The 18,866-nt window shown below is 37.1% G+C and overlaps 1 protein-coding gene and 1 long non-coding RNA gene across 2 annotated transcripts in view; one reads left to right on the top strand and one right to left on the bottom strand.

Annotated features, from left to right (window-relative positions):
• The window catches only part of OIP5 (Opa interacting protein 5), a 13,679-nt gene extending 13,003 nt beyond the window's left edge, over window positions 1-676 (top strand). The window contains exon 5 of the mRNA XM_081507696.1: window positions 507-676. Within this exon, the coding sequence (XP_081363822.1) occupies window positions 507-611 (105 nt within the window). The 3' untranslated portion in view covers window positions 612-676. The remainder of the gene's footprint in view (window positions 1-506) is intronic.
• LOC145512950 (uncharacterized) lies at window positions 660-18,866 on the bottom strand. The gene is made up of 5 exons (XR_014058932.1): window positions 17,160-18,866; window positions 16,747-16,978; window positions 16,088-16,370; window positions 14,553-14,633; window positions 660-8,341 (listed from the first exon to the last, which is right to left on the bottom strand). It is a non-coding gene; the product is annotated as an uncharacterized LOC145512950 (long non-coding RNA).

Here is an 18,866-nt window from a genome sequence, read left to right as displayed (position 1 = left end):
AAAAATCCATGTACTTGTAAGAACAAAAAAATTGCATATTGAAGGTTCCCAAGTTGTACACTTTCAAGCTCCTCAATTAATGGCAGAAACCATCTCAATGTTTGTTAACTCCACATCACAAAAACCACATGGCTTTTGTTCATTTGTTAACAGCCAAATCTCAAGGAAGCTTGTAACATCTTTCTTAAATTTGAAATAACTCCTTTCCCCTGAACCTACGAGGTATCTCTTAGTGTTAAAAACTCTTTATTTAACTTTTTAAAGTTAAATATAAAAGCGTCTTAAATGTTTTATATATTTCAGATAGGATGGATTATCTGCAATAATTTTATCATTACTGAACTTAGCTCATGTATTTCCTTACCAGAAACTACACATTTGCTCCTAGACCTAGCATAAAGTTGGTCCTAAATTTAGGTTAAAAAAGGGGACAGCATAAGGGCATACTTTAAATGTGGTGCCTCTTTATTCATATGGTTACCTGTTTTTTCTTTGAACTACACCAGAACTGCTACAACTTGGTATCAAGAAACCCAGGTCCTGTCTTCTTTGACATCTGGAGCCTACCTCAGCACAGGTCTGTGAATAGGCTCCTTCTTCAATCTCCATAATTTACTGCATTATTACAATTACCCATTCCAAATAATAACACAATAAAATTTCAGTGCATTCTCAGCCCATGCTGCTTTATTGCCAAAATATATATGTACACAGGTGCAGAGTTTCTAACTCTTACAGCAGTTCCTTTTTACAGCAAAGAATAAAATTTCATCTACAATCCCAAAGATGCATAGATTAGAAAGCAAGCGGCCTTTTGTAAAACTCCAAACAGTCAATGAAAGTTTTTTAACATTATCTTATATACCATGGGAGGGAGAAGATGCTGAACAGTAAGTAAAAACAAGCTACTGAAGTAAGTCTATGTGAAGGCTATTCTAATATGAATCTTTTAAATTACCAGTGATAGGTGGTTTTAAGGTAAGGGTCAAAACATTACTGTTGCTTAAGGACTGATGATAATTTATTGCCAGAATACTTATCCCTGGGAGAAAAACATTTTAATCTATGGTGTGGCATACCATCACCAAAGGAGACAAAATCTTTTGAAAATTCTAACCTTAACATATCTATTCTGACTTAAAGGTTTAGGAGTATGAGTTCTTGGAGAAATCTGTGATGTCTGGATTTCTAATATTAACATTTTAACATGCCCTAGTGGAATAATGGAAACAGAGATTAGAGAAACTCTGTCCTTCAATCTTTACTGGTTTGTTTGGCAAACATGTTATTGGTAAGTACCAAAGAGAAACTTTACACATGGGATATGACATTTCACTTCCTGAACTGAGTGAAATGACTATTAGTAGTTCCATTTTTAACTACTGCAAAGTTATCCAAAGGTATTTGGAATCAAATCCCACAGCAAAGATTAAAATCAGGTTGAAATAATTTTGGAAAAAATATTTTTCAATCACAGAACGTGAAACTGGATGGTGCCTAGTGAAAACCAGTCTAATCCTGAATTCTCTTCTACCTAGGCCTCTTTCAGATACAGTGAATCCCATTTGTACATTCGTCATGATCACATGTTCTTACATGGGTTATTTCAAAATCAGAAATCATCTCAAAAAATTGTAAGCTATCACAATAAACTGGTCTATTTTCTACATCAAGTAAGAAAATAAATGACAAGGTTTTTCTTCAAAATGGGAAAAGTTACTCCTTTTTACCTGGCATAAAAAACTTTAGGCAACAAATTATGAAGTCTAACCGAAACATTAAGGATAAAACTCTGGCTATAAAACTTTTCTTTGAAAATATGATTACATGAACAACAGAGAAACCAAACCACAGATGTGTGTATATTTTAAGAACTATTTCCATAAAATGTAAAGGGCTCCTTTGCTGGAAGGAACTCTTATGGCTGGTTAATAGTAGTACCATCCAAAGAGCTGCCCAGTTACCTGAAAATCCTGGAACATCTGAAATACGTGCATTATTGTCTCTATTCACTTTCAAGATTCTAGTCTTAAAAGAGATCCAAACTTAAGCCACATAAACTTTATCAGACAAATCCCATTCCTGGTTACTTTACATCTTCCACGCTGGCGCTCCATACCCTTTCTGCAACTCTGCACCCGATTATTATAGCCACAGCAGCTTGTTTATTTATTCAACATGCTTAGTTTGTGCCTTTTGTTTTTAAACATGCTTAGGGACTAATGGAACCAGGCAAGAGGTTAGAGGGTGAGCACTGTTATGCTCTATTCCTGACAGTCTGAATGTCTTGTGGTTGCCCCTGTTTATCTTCTAGCTTCCATTTTCAATGGAAGAAAGAGTCTTTGCTTAGAAAATGAAAACTAATGATCCAAACAATAAATTCAAGATAGTGGTTTAAGTCTCTATTGCTTCATTACTAATAAATGGATATATATAATTACTAGTAAGCACATTAACACTACATTTTCAACCATGCATTAGGCATATTATACTCAAAAGAGTTATGGGCCTGCCACTATTGCTCGTACTTTCATCCAGACCCAGTTTTAATAAACATGCAGAGTAAACTCCTTGACTAAGAGGAATTAGGGGAAATTACAAGGATACATGCAGTTTCAACTGAAAATATAGGTTAATAAAGTGATTGCTTAGAAATGCAGGCAGCTGCTCCACATCTATCACAATGCTGCTTCAGAATAGAGGTACAAAAGTCACACACAAAAAGGTTAAAATTAGGACCACTATTCAGTTATAAAAGGCTTAATTGCAAATTCTGGTCCTTTCGGGTAGAGAATAATGTAAAAATTTGGGAAAAAGAGTACTGACAGATGTCCTCTGGAGCAGTTAAGTTTTCTTGGCCATTTACTGACAGTGATGGCACAGAAGAGCATAGGTGGTATAGACGATGAAAATGCTCTTAGGCAGAATGGTTTCTGATTCACATTAATGAGCATACCTGCACAGCTCCCTGGGGAAAAGGAGTTTATGAACAGCAGAGCTAATACAATGTAAACTCAAAAATCAATGCCCTGAAGTTTAGCATAGCCCTCTGCTTTTGAAAACTGTTGGCCAAGGAATCCTTCCAAACATGGTATAATTAACAGCCAAGCAATGTTCTGAATAAACTAGAAGCAATTTGCTTGTACCAGCAGCACCATGAGAATGTAAACTCCTGGAGGCCAAGGGTCTCTTCATATTTTGCATATCATAGGTACATAAAGAGTAAACATGGGATCACAATATTGAAAAATAATCAACCATACTTTGAGACCACAAAAACTTAAGAGCACATTTGAGCATTTAGAACTATTAATGTGGCTGTTGAGGGTAATATTTAATTGTTCTAAGTAACTAAACTGTTGACATCACTGTAATATGCAGTGGTGTCCTCATGATCATGCAGATGTCTGAATATTGCTTGGTTATTCCAATGCCTCTAACACCAACTGAAGGCATAGGACGTATAAAGAGGAGCTATAATCTAATATAGCCTTTTCTCTATCCTTTGGAGTTGCCATTTAAGAATTTAGTATTCGAGAGGCACTATTTTCTTAGATCCACTCTATTTATCTTTCAGCTTCTTCCCCTGGGAAACAAGGGAACACACTCTTTTTGGAAATCTTCAAGGTACTAAATGGCCAAGATGAACATGAGGTAAAAGTAGTTGCCCTTGTTCCACCATTACATCCAGATGTGAGAGCTGTGTTATTCTTCAGATCAAGAAACTAGTTTGCTGGGTTCCTTTTAAAATAAGCTGTCACAGACCACAGGCCTTGGCACATCTACATTAGAGGATGTACTGTCTTTGGCCATTCCTTTCAATCCTTTTGCTTAACACCTTTAAATCCTAACTCCCCTACACCAATAGGCATGAGGAAAAGCCAGTTATCCAAGCTCTTGGTTTGTTTTTTAAACCATAAATATATACACACAACAAACTTTTCTCTCTTTAAAAAAAATGTACCCAGGAAACTAATGGAGACAGATGAGGTGACAAAGCAAAATGTATGCCGTTTTATAAATGGCCTGTTGCTAAAAGAAGACGTCATGAGCAAAATCCCCACACGATGAGCTTCAGTGGGGCTACGTCAGCATGAGTATGTTTCCAGGTTAAGCATCAGATAAGGTTAATTTAATGAGGCTCTAACCCTCTGCTCTAGCAACCAAGTAAAGTATTTAAACTTTGACTTACACAAAAGTTGCTATTTCTCACATAATGATATATTCATGCACATTCATAGTTTGTTTTTATGTACCTTTATACACTCTTTATCTAAAACATCTTTTTCCTTTCATGGAATTCTGTTGATCACAGAGCCTCAAACTCAAGTAGTAGTCTATTGTACAACCTTGCTAACACAAATTATACATACAAAACTTTATTGCTACTGAAATTCTACCTCTTGAAAATTATCAGTTTGTTTTATGGCTTTTTTTTTTTTGCAATAGGAAATATCCTTTCCTATATACTCTGTTTTGCATTCATTACCTTTTCAGAGGTATTTTTTAAAACGTTTAAATGCTTTTCAGAAGTGGATTCTCCCAGGCACTAAACTACTTGAACCAAGAGTACAACCACTTTAAGTACAATCTAAGAATCTAAACCTGGGTCCCTGGAGATCTGCTGCCCAAGAGTCGATTTGTTTAAGCCTGTTTCTGCACATGTCACACCACATTAAAAATGTTTTGCATTTCCTATCATACTAACTGTAGAATCTGTGTCTATCCTAAACTCTCCTGAGATCTAAAAATCACCCCAGAAAATGGCCATTTCCAAGTTCTCAAGAAAGCTTTTAGAGGTAGGAATTTCTTTTCTACAGAAAGCTATGCTTTCAGAACAAAATAAACTTTTACTTCTACGAGGAAAGCAGAAAAAAAGTGAAAGCTGTCTGAGGCAATTACTATAACCAAGCAGAGAGTTAATACATGGCAGCCTAGGTAGGCTCCATTTAGCTACACTTCCAATTCTCATGAAGAAGTCTGGAATCCCATCAATACACAATTCAGCAGATTTGGAAACAGGAAAAACCCATGAGAAATTCATCTAGGACACTCTGAACAACTGATCAGTGTTGTTCTGTTAACATGTAGCATATTGCAGATGGAAGCATAAATGGCCTGCAGATGAGAAAAACACTCACTTGAACAATAAACACAGAATCTTGGTAACATACAAAATATAAAATAATCTGATGCAAAAGGAGTGGGAAAACAATAAACCTACCAGACATACAATGTGAAAACAGTGTAAGAACAATCTCACTTCAAACTTAAGAGAGCAAAGCCGAATCATGAAATAGGGCCTCATTTTGATGTAAGGTTTCATAAAGACACAAGGCAACTGCTTTCCAGCTACCTCATGGAAAGCTTAAATATCCTCAAAGATAGTATCTCATGTTGTGACCCCACATTTTTATTCCTAAATGAGTACTTTTGGCTTTAATCTCTTTTCCCCAGGGAGACTATCACAGATTCAGATATTTATGAAAAAACAAAAGGTCTAGATTTCCCAATCTTTTTACACTATTTATTTTCTGTAATTCATCCTGAAGTTTAAAGTATTACTAGGCTCATGCACTAACCCCTAACATGGCACTACAATATGCTACCAAGCACTAATGCTTACAAAACTATACACATCTCAAAATGGAAGACATTGGTGATTTTGTTGTTCTTAAACAACTTGTAACATTTGTCCACAAGTATTTAGAAAAAAAAATATACATATATATATTTCTATTGCACATATCCCGTTTTTGTTCAACTTTTTAAAAGAAAAAATGCCAGCTAACATGGATGAGCAAAGTAAAGGAAGCAGGCACAGCTATAGACTGAGGCATAGTCCTGCCTAAAATTACAGCTTTTGCCATCATGAAGTGGAACAAAATACATCAGGAAAAACAATGTAGATGCAGTAAGTAAACACTGGGCGAGTACAACTGGAGTATACCCATTTTGTTAAATGCCATCTGATGAAAATCATGGAAGATGCAGAAACAATTTGAAAGAAAACATTAAGCAGTGGTCTCTCAGCTGTAAAATGAACATATGTAAAGCAACTTGAGAAGATGAGTCTGATACACACACATATTTAAACAAGTGGGAAAAAGACAGTTTCACTGGTGTTGCTGGTACACGTCTCTTCTATACCCTGCCAAACGGTTCTTGCCAAAAAAAAAAAGGCCGGGGGAGATGGGTTTAACAGACAAATGTTGATATTTTCAAAAACATACCAATGGGACTCATATAGGCAGGTTCCATTCCTAAAGCATTCCTACACTGTTTTTAACAACTCCAAAATACTGAGAAAACATCAGGAAATGGCTGAGAAGTTACTAAGAGAAAATTTTAATTTACCTTTATCCAAGCTACTTTTGACTATGCTTTACCACTGAGTAATTGCTCACAATTAAAGGAAATTATATTTTATCTATATTATGTAATTATTTTGCCAAAATGTTTTCTTATGTCAATGCAAACTGGCTGACCAATTTAACTAATGATTAAGAATGCTCAATTATTTTTCATTTTTGGCTATTTCTATCACTCTCAAATTCTGATAAATCTTTCCCAAGATTTCAGCAGCACAGCATGTACGGCCCTCGGCACACATTCCCTATATCACAGAGATGATCTAAAAAGATGATTTGATCTTAATTTCATTGAAGCAGCTTTAAATTCTTTCTCTACTCACAAAGACTTATTATAAAAGGTTTCCTTCTTCTTATGTAAAGACCTGGCAATTCATACAATGGTCCTCTGTTGATTTGGAAGCAAGGACAGCTTTACCCTATAGACTGTTCATCAGATAAAATGTTTTAACAGAAAGGAAGTGCATTACTTTTCTTACTGGAATTATTTTTCCTGTTTGAGGGGTTTTTTCCCCCTTTTTTTCAGACTGAATTTTTCTAAATCACACTGAACCAATCACATTTGGGTACATTTCTTCTGCGGTCCATTCTCTGATGAGAAAGTTCAGTTCCAACTGGAGAAAGTTATCTGAGTCCAAGCCTTTTCAGTCAAACATTACACCTACTGCCTAGAAAAAGAAATACCCAAGAACCTATCTTGGGTCAAAGGAAAAAAGTTATTTATGCTTTTACAAAAAACAGAGCTATGAGAATGTGAAACGCCATAAACTCAGACGGAGCTGCATAAAGCAGTTTCACTTCTTTTTCCTAGGAGAAAGGAGTAATACGGAAACTTTCCTCCTTTTCTCCTCCACTCCTCTATGTCCATAGCTGAGGCAGGTCATACTGTAGGGTCCATCACATCCTCTGAACAGAAAATCCACTTATGCCACTTTTCTTCCAGCTTTAGCAGCATGTAAAACCGAGTCTCAAGCGCTATATAAGACTCCCCAAAAAAGAATGAAACACTTTGTAATACAGTAGGTCTCTCATGCTACAGAGGTGAAGAGGGTTCCATCACTGGAATCAAAACTGTTGTTTCCTTTTACCAATCTTTCACTAAACCCAAGCATGCATTCATAAGGTTAGCATCTGCACAATGTGGTCATTCCTTAGATGAATGAAAAAACATTTAAAAATACCAAATATCCAAAGATTTCTGAGAATGAAGTCAACTACAGCTTCGTTCTCCAGGAGAACAACTCCTCTTATCATCCCAAACTGTGGACTTACATATGTAAAAATAGCTATTTATAGGTTTGTGATGGTTTATTCACATATGAAAGTAACCTTGTGATATCTTGTCTTTTTACTTCTTTATCACATCAAGGGTTTTATTGCAAAATGGGACCTTTTTCTTATCTAGTAAATCCATGTCAAAGGATAAGCCAGGATTTAGATACATGTGTAAGCATCTCTTTAAGCATCTCTTTCACTTCAAATTAGAACATATATCTGGAATTTACTGTTGCAAGTCTCAACTGTGCTTATCATGATAGTGGTTAAAACTGGAAGACGTTAAAAAACCCCCAAACCCTGATGTCATACCAATACCTGCTATTTATATCCAGTCTTCTTGTTTGGAACAAAAGGTAAAGAATTCACAAATATCACCATCAAAGCATCTGTTTCAAACCAGACATCAGCCTTCAGCTTTTGAAGTAAGCTTTTGAAATAATTTCTTTGTGATTAAGCAAATAGCAGCTGAAGATACATGTCAGTTGCTTCTTTCTTCCAAGAGAACCTGGCAAGATTGCACCCCAGGAGCTTCTCTGTGTTGAATCTGAGAGGCGGAACAAAAAGGAAAGCAGCCTTTTCCAATCCAAATCATGGAGGTAAAGTGTAGAGAAGAGATATCCACATTTCAATAGGGAAGGTGACCGGATAAAAGAAGTAGGACTACCCCACTCCAGGAGACAACATAGAAATACCTGGAAATACAAAATAAATTAAAAAACAGAAAGATTAAGATAGGTACTTCTACAGAAGCTTACTTTTAAAAAGTAATATTTAAAAACACACAAAAAAACTGCTTGGATTGCATATTGTTTAAAAGAAAATGTCCAACCACACCACCAAATTCAGTATTATCAGAAAAGCAGAAGCAATAGCCAGAAAAAATATGTAAGTATATACAAAAGTTAGATTTATATAAAAACTAGTATTGTATAAAATGAGATATACATGTCAATTTCATGTTACACAACTCAGTAATATATTCCAAGTTTTTATGGCCATGAAATGATTCTATGTAAAACATCTGTGTTTAAAAGCAGTACTGTACTTCTAAGGTGATGTTTAAATACTTAATAGGGAAAACCATGTGTATCATCTTACTCAGAATTATCTTCAACGACCTAAGACTAAGAGTGAACAATAAAAAGTTTGTAAACTATAACCACAGGTAAAACAGTATGCACTGTACCATGATCACACAATGCAAGCATGTAAAAACATCAGCAGTTCATTGCTATTGAACATAACACTTAAATTGTAAATATTTGCAAAAGTAAATCAGACAAAAAAGGATAAATACTGTATAAAGTCCACTTACATGAAGTACCTAGATGAGGCAAATTCATAGAGAAAGAAAGTGGAATAGAGGTTACTAGGAACTAGGGGGATTGGGAGAGTGGGGAGTTATTGACTATAGGGTATTGAGTTTGGGATGGTGAGTAAGTTCTGGAAAAAGACAGAGGTAATGGTTGCACAATGTGAATATACTTAATGCCACTGAATTGCACATTTAAATATAGTTAAGATGATAAATTTTATCTGTGTGTGTGCACTCAGTCGTGCTCGACTCTTTGTGACCCCATGGACTGCAGCCCACCGGAGTCCATGGGATTCCTCTGTCCATGGGATTCTCCAGGCAAGAGTACTCGAGTGGGTTGCCATTTCCTACTCCAGGGGATGTTGCAATCCAGGGGTTGAACCCATGTCTCTTGCATCTCCTGCACTGGCAGGTGGATTCTTTATTACTAGCGCCATCTGAGAAGTCTAAATTTTATGTACACGTATATATAAAATAATAAGTTAAAAATGCGTATTGAAAGCCTAAATAAATTACCTTAAGCTTACAAAAATGGCCAATGGTGACTGGCTAACCAGTCTTCCTAGCCCTCCATTTTTAGTATGCAACAGAGATTAAACAACAACAAAAACCTCAATTACAAACTGAACTAGACAAGACTGCTGACAGTTCTGATTTAAAACCTACAAAAGGCAAATGTAAATTAATTCAGAATCAAATATAAGGAAAAGAACTACAGAACTTGCCTTTGGTATAAATGCAGCAGAGGAAATGAGAGGAAAAACTGAGAAGATCCACAGACAAGCCTTTAGAATGCTATGAAGAACAGAGCTATTTCATTATAGAAACTTAATCTGGCTAGTTCAAGGTTTGTACCAGCCACTAGACTTTGCTGTAGTTCAATTCTAATTGGTAGCAATGTTGAAGGGGAAAGCTAGTTCTTTCTACAAATAAATATGCTGAAAGAATTCTATGTAAACCAAACAAGTACCAAAGAAGTTTTTTTTTTTTTAATGTCCCTTTTCCTTAATGCTATTGCAGCAACATGGATGAACCTAGAGATGTCATATTAAGTAAGTCAGAGAAAGACAAGTATTGTATGATATCACTTACATATGGAATCGAAAAAAATGATTTAAGAATGTGTTTATAAAACAGAAACTGACTCACATAGAAAACAAACTTATGGTGACTTCCATAAGTTTGTCAAGTGTCCTAAAATGAAAACTCCAACAGGAAGGAACCTGTTTTGTTCACTGAAATCCCAAGCACCTAGAATAGTGTGTGACCCGTAGTAAGCACTTAATAAAAATTTGTTGAATAAATGAATAGCAGGGCTCTTAAATACACTTAGCCAACATGAGCTAAAATTTAAATAGGTTCTAGAGTTAGAAGAAACTACAACTATACACTGTGATCTATAAAACTTACACACACATTCTGTAAACTTGGTGCCTTACTAGGCATTTCTGGGTCCCTAAACTCACTAGTGCTGATGATGATACAGAAAAAAAGTAATTTACTTTTAATTTATGAAAGTAAATTTTTTATGTTAAAAAATTTGACTTGAGAGGATGAAAAGATAAAACAGGAATTTTCAATGTAGCTCTTGTGCCAGCTGGATCTGAGTCAAATGACTTTATGTAGTAGTCAGCTTCTAAGGTGGCCCCCCCTTATTGCTGCCCCTGGTATTCAACCCCTTTAATAATCTGTTCTAAAAATGAATCAAGGTTGATCTATGTAACCACTGTATAATAAAAAATTTTGACTGCCCCTTGTCCCTAGAGGGAGACTACAAATCTCTGGAATTTACAGCAAATGAACCAATGGAAATTAAACAACATACTCCTACACAACCAACGGGCCAAAGAAGAAATCACAAGGGAACTTTGAAAATATCTTGAGACAAGAACTTTCCTGGTGATCCAGTGATTAAGAATCCACCTTCCAATGCAGGGGACATGGGTTTGATCCCTGGTCAGGGAACTAAGATGTCACATGGAAATTAAGCCCGTGCGTTGCAATGAAGACACAGTACAGTCAAAAAACAAAAATCTTGAGACAAAAGAAAACAAACACAATATACCAAAACTTACAGGATGCAGCAAAAGCAGTGCTGAGAGAGAAATTTATAGTTGTAAATGCTTAAATTAAAAAAGAACAGTATCAAATCTACAACCTGCCTTTATACATTAAGGAACTAGAAAAGAGTAAAACTAAACCCAAAGCAGCAAGAAGGAAAAAATAAATATTAGAGCTCAGCTAAATGGAGAACAGAAAAACAACATACAAAACCAACGAAACCAAAAATTGGTTCTGACAGGGTTATCGGAATCCCTGAATCTGCAGCCAGTAGGTCAGAAGTACAAGTGTCCTGAAGATCCTTCAAAATACAGCTGACATCTAAAGTAAGGGCAGTCTACTTGAGGGTCATGCCCTTTGACTTGTGTGTGTGTGTGTGTGTGGGGGGGGGTGTCTGCATTAATTCCAGACGGTTAGTGTCAAAACTATATTGCAGTATACTAGTTAGTGTTCAAACAAGGAGCAAAAGAATGAGGAAGTGAGTGAGTAACCTTTGAGGCAAGCTCAGAGGTTGGATTGAAGCTTCTGCCTTGTTCTTGGATAAGCCAGCTGCTGTATCATAAGGACACTCAAGCAGCCCTGGAAGAGGCTGACAGTGGAAGGAACTGAGGTTTTTCCACCACCAGCATGAATTTGCTATCCATGTGAATGAGCCACCATAGAATTAGCTAAGATGACTACCATCCCAGCTAGTATCTTGACTATATAACCTTATGAAAGGTCAAGCAAGAAACCATCCAAGCTGCTCCCTAACTCCTGACCCACATAAACTGTGAAAGATAACGAATGTTTACTGTTGTTTTAATCCACCAAATTTTGGGTAATGCATCAATAAATAGCCCATACACTTTGCTTCCTCTAAGGACATGAACAATGATATACCATAGGAGTTAAGTACTTTCTTGCTTTGCTATGTGAATTCAGAACACATTTCATAAAACGAAGTGGGTATCACTGTCATTCAAATTAAGTTTTAAAGTGTCTTATTTGAAACAAATGCTGGGTTTGTTGGACAGTTTCTGCCCCCAAATATGGATAGACTATACTAATATAGATCTGCTTAAGTAGATTTATTTCCTCCCTATAAATGACAGTACACTATATACTTTGTTCTGCACCCTGCTTTTTCCTTTAAAGTATACTAGAGATCATTTTCTATCAGAATTTAAAGGTACTTTGTAAGTACAAAAACACTTACATTTATTTATCAGTTCCCTATAGATTTATAGGTTGCTATCAATGTGTTATACAAATGTAAAATTTCTATTACTCAGGCCCAGTATGGAGTCCCTTGTGCTAACCCCACATCACCAAACCAAGACTTAATACCTAACCTAACTGCAGTTTCAACCTCCTGCAGAAATGTAACCTTTAACCAGTCAGTCTGGAATTGCCTGGTCAGCAGAACCCTCTGTTCCTCTTAGGAGGATGACCTTCCCTGAAATAATGCATTTTTTGCTAATAATTTCCTGTTTCTGCCCCATTCCCACCTTTCCTCTTCTACAGCTCAGTGGAGCTCCTTTCTGTCTGCTAGATGAGAGGCTACCTGACTCATGAATCATTTAATGAAGTCAATCTGATCTTTATTCTGCTGACATAATTAAAAAAGACACCCCCCTCATGTTAACAGCAGCATTATTCACAATAGCCAAGATGTGGAAACAACTTAAAGGTCCAACAACAGATGAATGAATAAAGATGTGGCACATATATACAATGGAATACTACTCAACCATAAAAAGAACGAAATAATGCCATTTGCACCAACATGGATGCAACTAGAGATTACCATCCTATGTGACGTCAGAAAGAGAAATACTGTATGATATCACTGATGTGTGAAATCTAAAATATGACACAAATGAACCTATTATGAAGCAGAAATAGACTCACAAACATAGAGAACAGATTTGTGGTTGCCAACGGGGAGTTGAGGTGGGAGGGATGGAGTGGAAGTTTGGGGTTAGTAGATGCAAACTATCATATACAGAATGGATGGACAACAAGGTCCTACTGTATTAACATAAGGAACTATATTCAATGTCCTGGGATAAACCATAATGGAAAAGTATATAAAAAAGAATGTATATATATATATATATATATATATATGTATAATTGAGTCACTTTTTATTCAACAGTCTGCATGGACTTAATTAAGGTTATAAATCCAAGCAACAAAGCCTTTACTCTAAAGGCATAAGATAAAGACGCTTACCAACTAAAGGGCACTTATTCTGTTTCCTCCGTTTTTATTCCTTTTCTTAATATTAAAATATACATAGTTGGAGCTTTTCACTTACCTTTTTTCATTTTTTAATTGTAAAATACACATAACATACAATTTATCACCTTAACCCTTTTAAGTGTACAGTTCAATGGCATTAATTACATTCACATTATTGTGCAACCATCACCACCATCCATCTCTATAACTCTTTGTATCACAAAACTGAAACTCTGTACTGATTAAATAATAAATCTTAATTTCTACTCCCTGAAGCCGCTGGCAACCACCGTTCTACTGTCAGGCTCTATGAGTTTGACTATATTTAAGCACCTTATACAATTGGGATATAAGATTTTAATCCTTAAAGTAGTTGAACGTTGAATGTTTTCATATAATACAATCAAGGTGTAAGACTAAGTAGACATTATGGGTTGAACTATGTCATATGTCATCCCCAAGTTCATATGTTGTCTTACAAGTACCTCAAAATGTGACCTTATTTGGAAACAGGGTCACTGCGTAAGTAATTAATTAAGATGAAGTCATACTGAAGCCAAATGGGCCCCTAATCTGATTAGTGTCCTTACAAAAGGGAGAATTTAGGACAAAGACACACACAGGGAAAATGCCCTGTGAAGAATGGAGTTATGCTGCCACAAGCTGAAGAACTACCAAAAACTAGAAGAAAGGCCTGGAACAAATCCTTCCCAAGTGCCTTCAGGGAGACCATGGTCCTGCCAACACCTTGATTTCAGATGTCTGATCTCCAAGTCACCCACTTAGTAGTACTTTGTTATAGCCCAGGAAACTCATACAGTAGCTGTGAACCCTAATTTGCACATAAGGTTACTGTCTATTATGAAAGCACTATCACTTAATGCTCTTTGAGCAACAGAATGTACTTTACTTCTGTGGTAAATTCAGAAGAATAGATTCATACCAAAAGATAATAAAGGTGTACTGAAAAGGCTTTGTAATTCAAATTTAAGTGAATATACTCTAAAATTTGCCCAGTAACATTTATATTTTATCAATTGATCTCCTACAGTCTAATTAAATCTTTCCTCCATATCCAATAAAAATTATTGGTTTGGGCAAATGATCAAATTTTTATTTTCTTTCATTATCTAATACATTGCTTTTGTTGAAAATAAACGATTTAGCTTAAATATAAATAATTTATAGTCACTTGTGACATTCATCCTCAGTTGAAGCTAATGATTTCTTGTTCCACTTCCATCTAGCTATTTCTGAGCTACTTTAACAGTATTTGAAAGCGTTAGCTACTTTTACTCACTTGCCAAATCCCGAGTTCAGCATTTCGTTTTCTTTTTGAGATGAATATAAAAGCACCTAAATGGCAAGGAAATTGTTCTTCCTGCAGTAAGGGGAAGAAAAAAAAAATTACAGTAAGGATATAGCCCTCATTTGTGCTATATGCATCCATGTGCATAATTATTCAAATGAGCCAAATAAGTCTTAAAAACATTATCAAAAACTATTCAGAAGGAACAATCAGAAAAGAAATTACTCTTTATCTGCACTGGCATTAATTTTATAAAGATGTCAAAACTCCTGGAGCAGTGGTTGTCAAGTTTTTAAACATGGTTCCCCTGGAGAATCTGATGATGCTGTGGGCACTCTCCACCCACTCTCCTACCCTGTTTGTAAGGTAGGAAGAATGTTCTGCCCCATATTTTCTTTACTTTCCTAAATGAAAGGAAAAAACTACTCCAGACAAAAGCAACAGAAAGGTCTTATTTAGAAGTATTTCTTCACCCGGTATTCAGCTCTGCTAAATCCAGGGCCAGCAAAAAGTGTACCAGTCACATTCATTTGTATTACGACACGTCATTTGAACTGGGCCTAACCAACGTGCCAGTTTCAAACAGGCTTCACTAACTCAGAAATCTAGTAACAGGAACACTTCCCACAATTTAACTGAAAGACCAAATGTGAGGGGTCATTAACAACCCAAATTACAAAAAGACACATCCCATAAAGTTAAACAAAAACAGAATAGAAATGCCTTGAGTATTATACTGTGTAACCTCTCCCCATTAAACAAATTACTTTCTAATAATAATTCCCCAAACTCTTCCTCATTCTCTATAAAAAAATATATATATAAATCAAATTGTACACTGACTCTTTCAGCTCTGGAAAACTACGGTGAATTCCATCTAGTCAGCGCCATTAGTCAACTATCAGGTCATACAAGGACAAAGCTGCTTTCTCAGACCTTAAAGAAGTTTGAGAGGTGGTAGTGGGAATAAATGGATATAACAGAGTTAAGCAAGAGTACATAAACGATACAGACTCAAATTAAAATCCCCGGGCGGGGTGGTGTGGGAGGGTGGGGAACCTGACCTGTTACATCAAATCTCAAGGTCAACGGGACGGGGACACAAAATACTCAGAACTCGGACAGGACTCGATTGAGACCCGAGACTCAAGCAAAACAGTGGGCACGAAGTTGTGAGACGAAGAACAGAAACAACCAATAAAACTAAGATATTCTTGAAAGATAACCTGATGGCCGACACAGAAAATGCCTGATAAACACCAGCGTGGGTGCAACCATTGGGCAAAGAGCTGAAAGCACAAACGCAGCCAAAGCCAAGGCACTGAGATCAGTGGCGGAACGGGTTTGAGAAGTGGTGCAACACACCTTCAAAAGCGGGGGCGGCAGCCCTAGGGCAGCTCAGAAGGAAACCAGCGCCCAACCAAGGCCCGCGCCAGCTGCGGGCAGGCTCTGTGCACTCTGTTCCTCGGATGTTTGGGCCGCGCCACCTCCTGCTAGTTCCCCCGTCCTTAGCCTTCCCGGCTTACCTCGCATGGGCCGGCAGAAACACTCCAGCGCCCGGGGGCCGGCGCGCCCCCTGGCCCAAAGGCCAGATAGCCTCAGCAAGCCTCACTCCGCCATCTTCCCTCCTTCTCAAGTCCGCCAACCCTGCGGCGGCCGTTTCCAGGCGCCCCGCCTCTTCCGCTAATGCTGAGTACAGATTGGATAATAACTTGCGCAGGCGCGCTCTTCTTCCGTTGTAGGTTGGTTGGAGTGTGTGTCAATCAATAGCTCTTTCGGCTTGTGTTTGCCTGTGGTTGGGTCTCACGTCTGAGGTAATAGGGAGAAATACTTTTTTAATTCATTTCTTAAGAATGTAAAATTATTTCCGCGGTTAAGCAGCGGTACTTCGTCGTTAGGTAGTCTATGGCTAGGCCGCGTCAGTATTTTAAGCCATCGTTAGGTTAAAATATGCTACTAGTAGTTTCATTTTCAGGGCCCAGGAACTTTTAACACTGTTGTTCAGTCGCTCGGTACTATCCGACTCTTTTCGACCCCATGGACACACTAGGCTTCCTTGTCTTTCACCATCTCTGGAGCTACTCAAACTCATGTCCATTGAGTCAGTGATGCCATTCAGCCATCTCATCCTCTGCCGCCCCCTCCTTATCCTGCCCTCAATCTTTCCCAGCATCGGAGTCGTTACCAAGGAGTCTGCTCTTCGCATCAGGTGGCCAAAACATTAGAGCTTCAGCTTCAGCTTCAGCACGAGTCCTTCCAATGCATACTCAGGGTTGATTTCCTTAAGGATTGACTGGTTTGATCTCCCTGCTTCCAAGGGACTCTCAAGAGTCTTCTCCAGCACCACTGTTTGAAGGCATCAGATTTTCCGTCCTCAGCCTTTTTTGTTGTCCAGCTCTCACATCCGTACATGACTCCTGGAAAAGCCATAGGTGGGCAGTATAGGTCCTCAAACACCATTAAGGCTGTCATCTGAGCTACTTCCTATAAGTACAGATTCCCTACCGCTGCAGCTGAGATCCAGTTTCCTAAGTCTTCAGATGAGGCCAAGAAATCTTACTTTTACAGAAGTGGTGACTCAGACAGTAAAGAACCTGCCTGCAATGTGGGAGACCAGTGTTCGATCCCTGGGTGGGGAAGATTTCCTGGAGAAGGGAATGGCAACCCACTCCAGTATTCTTGCGTGGAGAATTCCATGGACAGAGGAGCCTGGCGGGCTATAGTCTGTGGGGTCACAAAGAGTCTGACACAACTAGGAGAGTTAACACTTTCACATGATAAAGGACATTTATGGGAAAACCTACAGTTAATATTACACTTAATGGTGAGACGATACTTTGGCTTTAAGATCAGAAACAAGGTAAGGACACCATCTCCCACTGCCTCTACTCTACATTGTACTGGAGGGTGCAGACCGTGCAAAAAGACAAATAATAACTTTGTCCTTAGATGACATGATCCTTTGTAGAAAGTCGTAAGGAATACACACACAGAGCAAAAACAAAACTACTAGAATATGTTGAGCAGGTTGTAGGATACAAGATTAGTATACAAAAATCAACTCTATACTAATAACAAAAATGAAACTAAGGAAACTGCATTCAACATAGCATCCCAAAGGATAAAATGCTTAGGAAAAAATTAATAAAGCAAGTCCAAGCTTTTTACACTTTAGACTACAAAACATGCCGAGAGGAAGGAAGATATAAATAGACTTTCCATGAAAATGGATTTTTAGACTCAATATTGTTCAGATAGCAATTCTTAAATTGATTAGAGTCCCTAATAACAGGTGTTTTTCTTCCTGGGGTACAGGAAACTAAGGAAGAACAAAAAACTATAAAAGTGTCAACTAGGATGATGCAGACTGTCTCTTATTTATTTGTTCCTCCTGACAATCATCCCCCTTCATGTATGAAATTCTGCAGATATTCTTTTGTGTATTCCTAAAAACAAAAACAAACATGAGTACAAAAAATTTTTGCAAAATAGTATTATAGATACTTGGAGAACCTAGTTAAGTCTGTGCATTAACGGGCAAGAATTCTATCAATAAATCATCTAGGTAAACCTCTGTTGTTTTAGGAATTCTGCAAGATCCCTGACAGAAATGATCATTCAAGATTTTCTAGGGACTTCCTTGGTGGCCCAATGGTTAAGGATCTGCTTTGCAATGCAGGGACATGGGTTCAATACCTGGATGCTCCATTGGGGAACCAAGATCTCACATGCCTCATGGCAAAAAAGCAAAACAAAATAGAAACTAGACTGCAACAATCTCAATAAAGACTAACAATGATCCACATTAAAAAAAAACTTAAAAAAATCCCCATCAAGACAATCAGTTCTAATAGTGTTTTAAATACAAAACTTGGCAACATGATTCTATAATTAAGTTGAAAAAAATAGATGACCATGAAACACATTCTAAAAAGAACACTGACAGTAAAGGAGAGTAATTAGATTGCTTGTGGCATTCTCTTTATCAAAGCTTGAAGTATATGCCCAAAGTTTGCTCTAATAATCCCACTTCTATAAAATGTTTTCAAAGAAAAAAAGAATTATAAGTAGAAAGGCACTCATTGTATTATTATTTTAAAACATAAAATTGGAAACCAAGCAAACAAGGTAATGGCTAAGTAAATATACATCAAGTTGGTAAAATATTATGCAACCATTAATATAAACAGGGAAGAACAGTTCATATAGGGAAATACCACAATGTTAATTTCTAAAAGCTGATATCTCATGTTATGTTTCATTTATGTTAAAAATATGTAATGGGCTGGAGGTGGCAGCTGCCCC

The sequence above is a fragment of the Giraffa tippelskirchi genome, chromosome 7, assembly GCF_054371585.1.
Source record: "Giraffa tippelskirchi isolate mGirTip1 chromosome 7, T2T-mGirTip1v1.2.pri, whole genome shotgun sequence".
Classification (NCBI taxonomy): Eukaryota; Metazoa; Chordata; class Mammalia; order Artiodactyla; family Giraffidae; genus Giraffa; species Giraffa tippelskirchi.
Note: the sequence above shows the minus strand (reverse complement) of the source record. Positions and strands in the feature narration are given on the sequence as shown.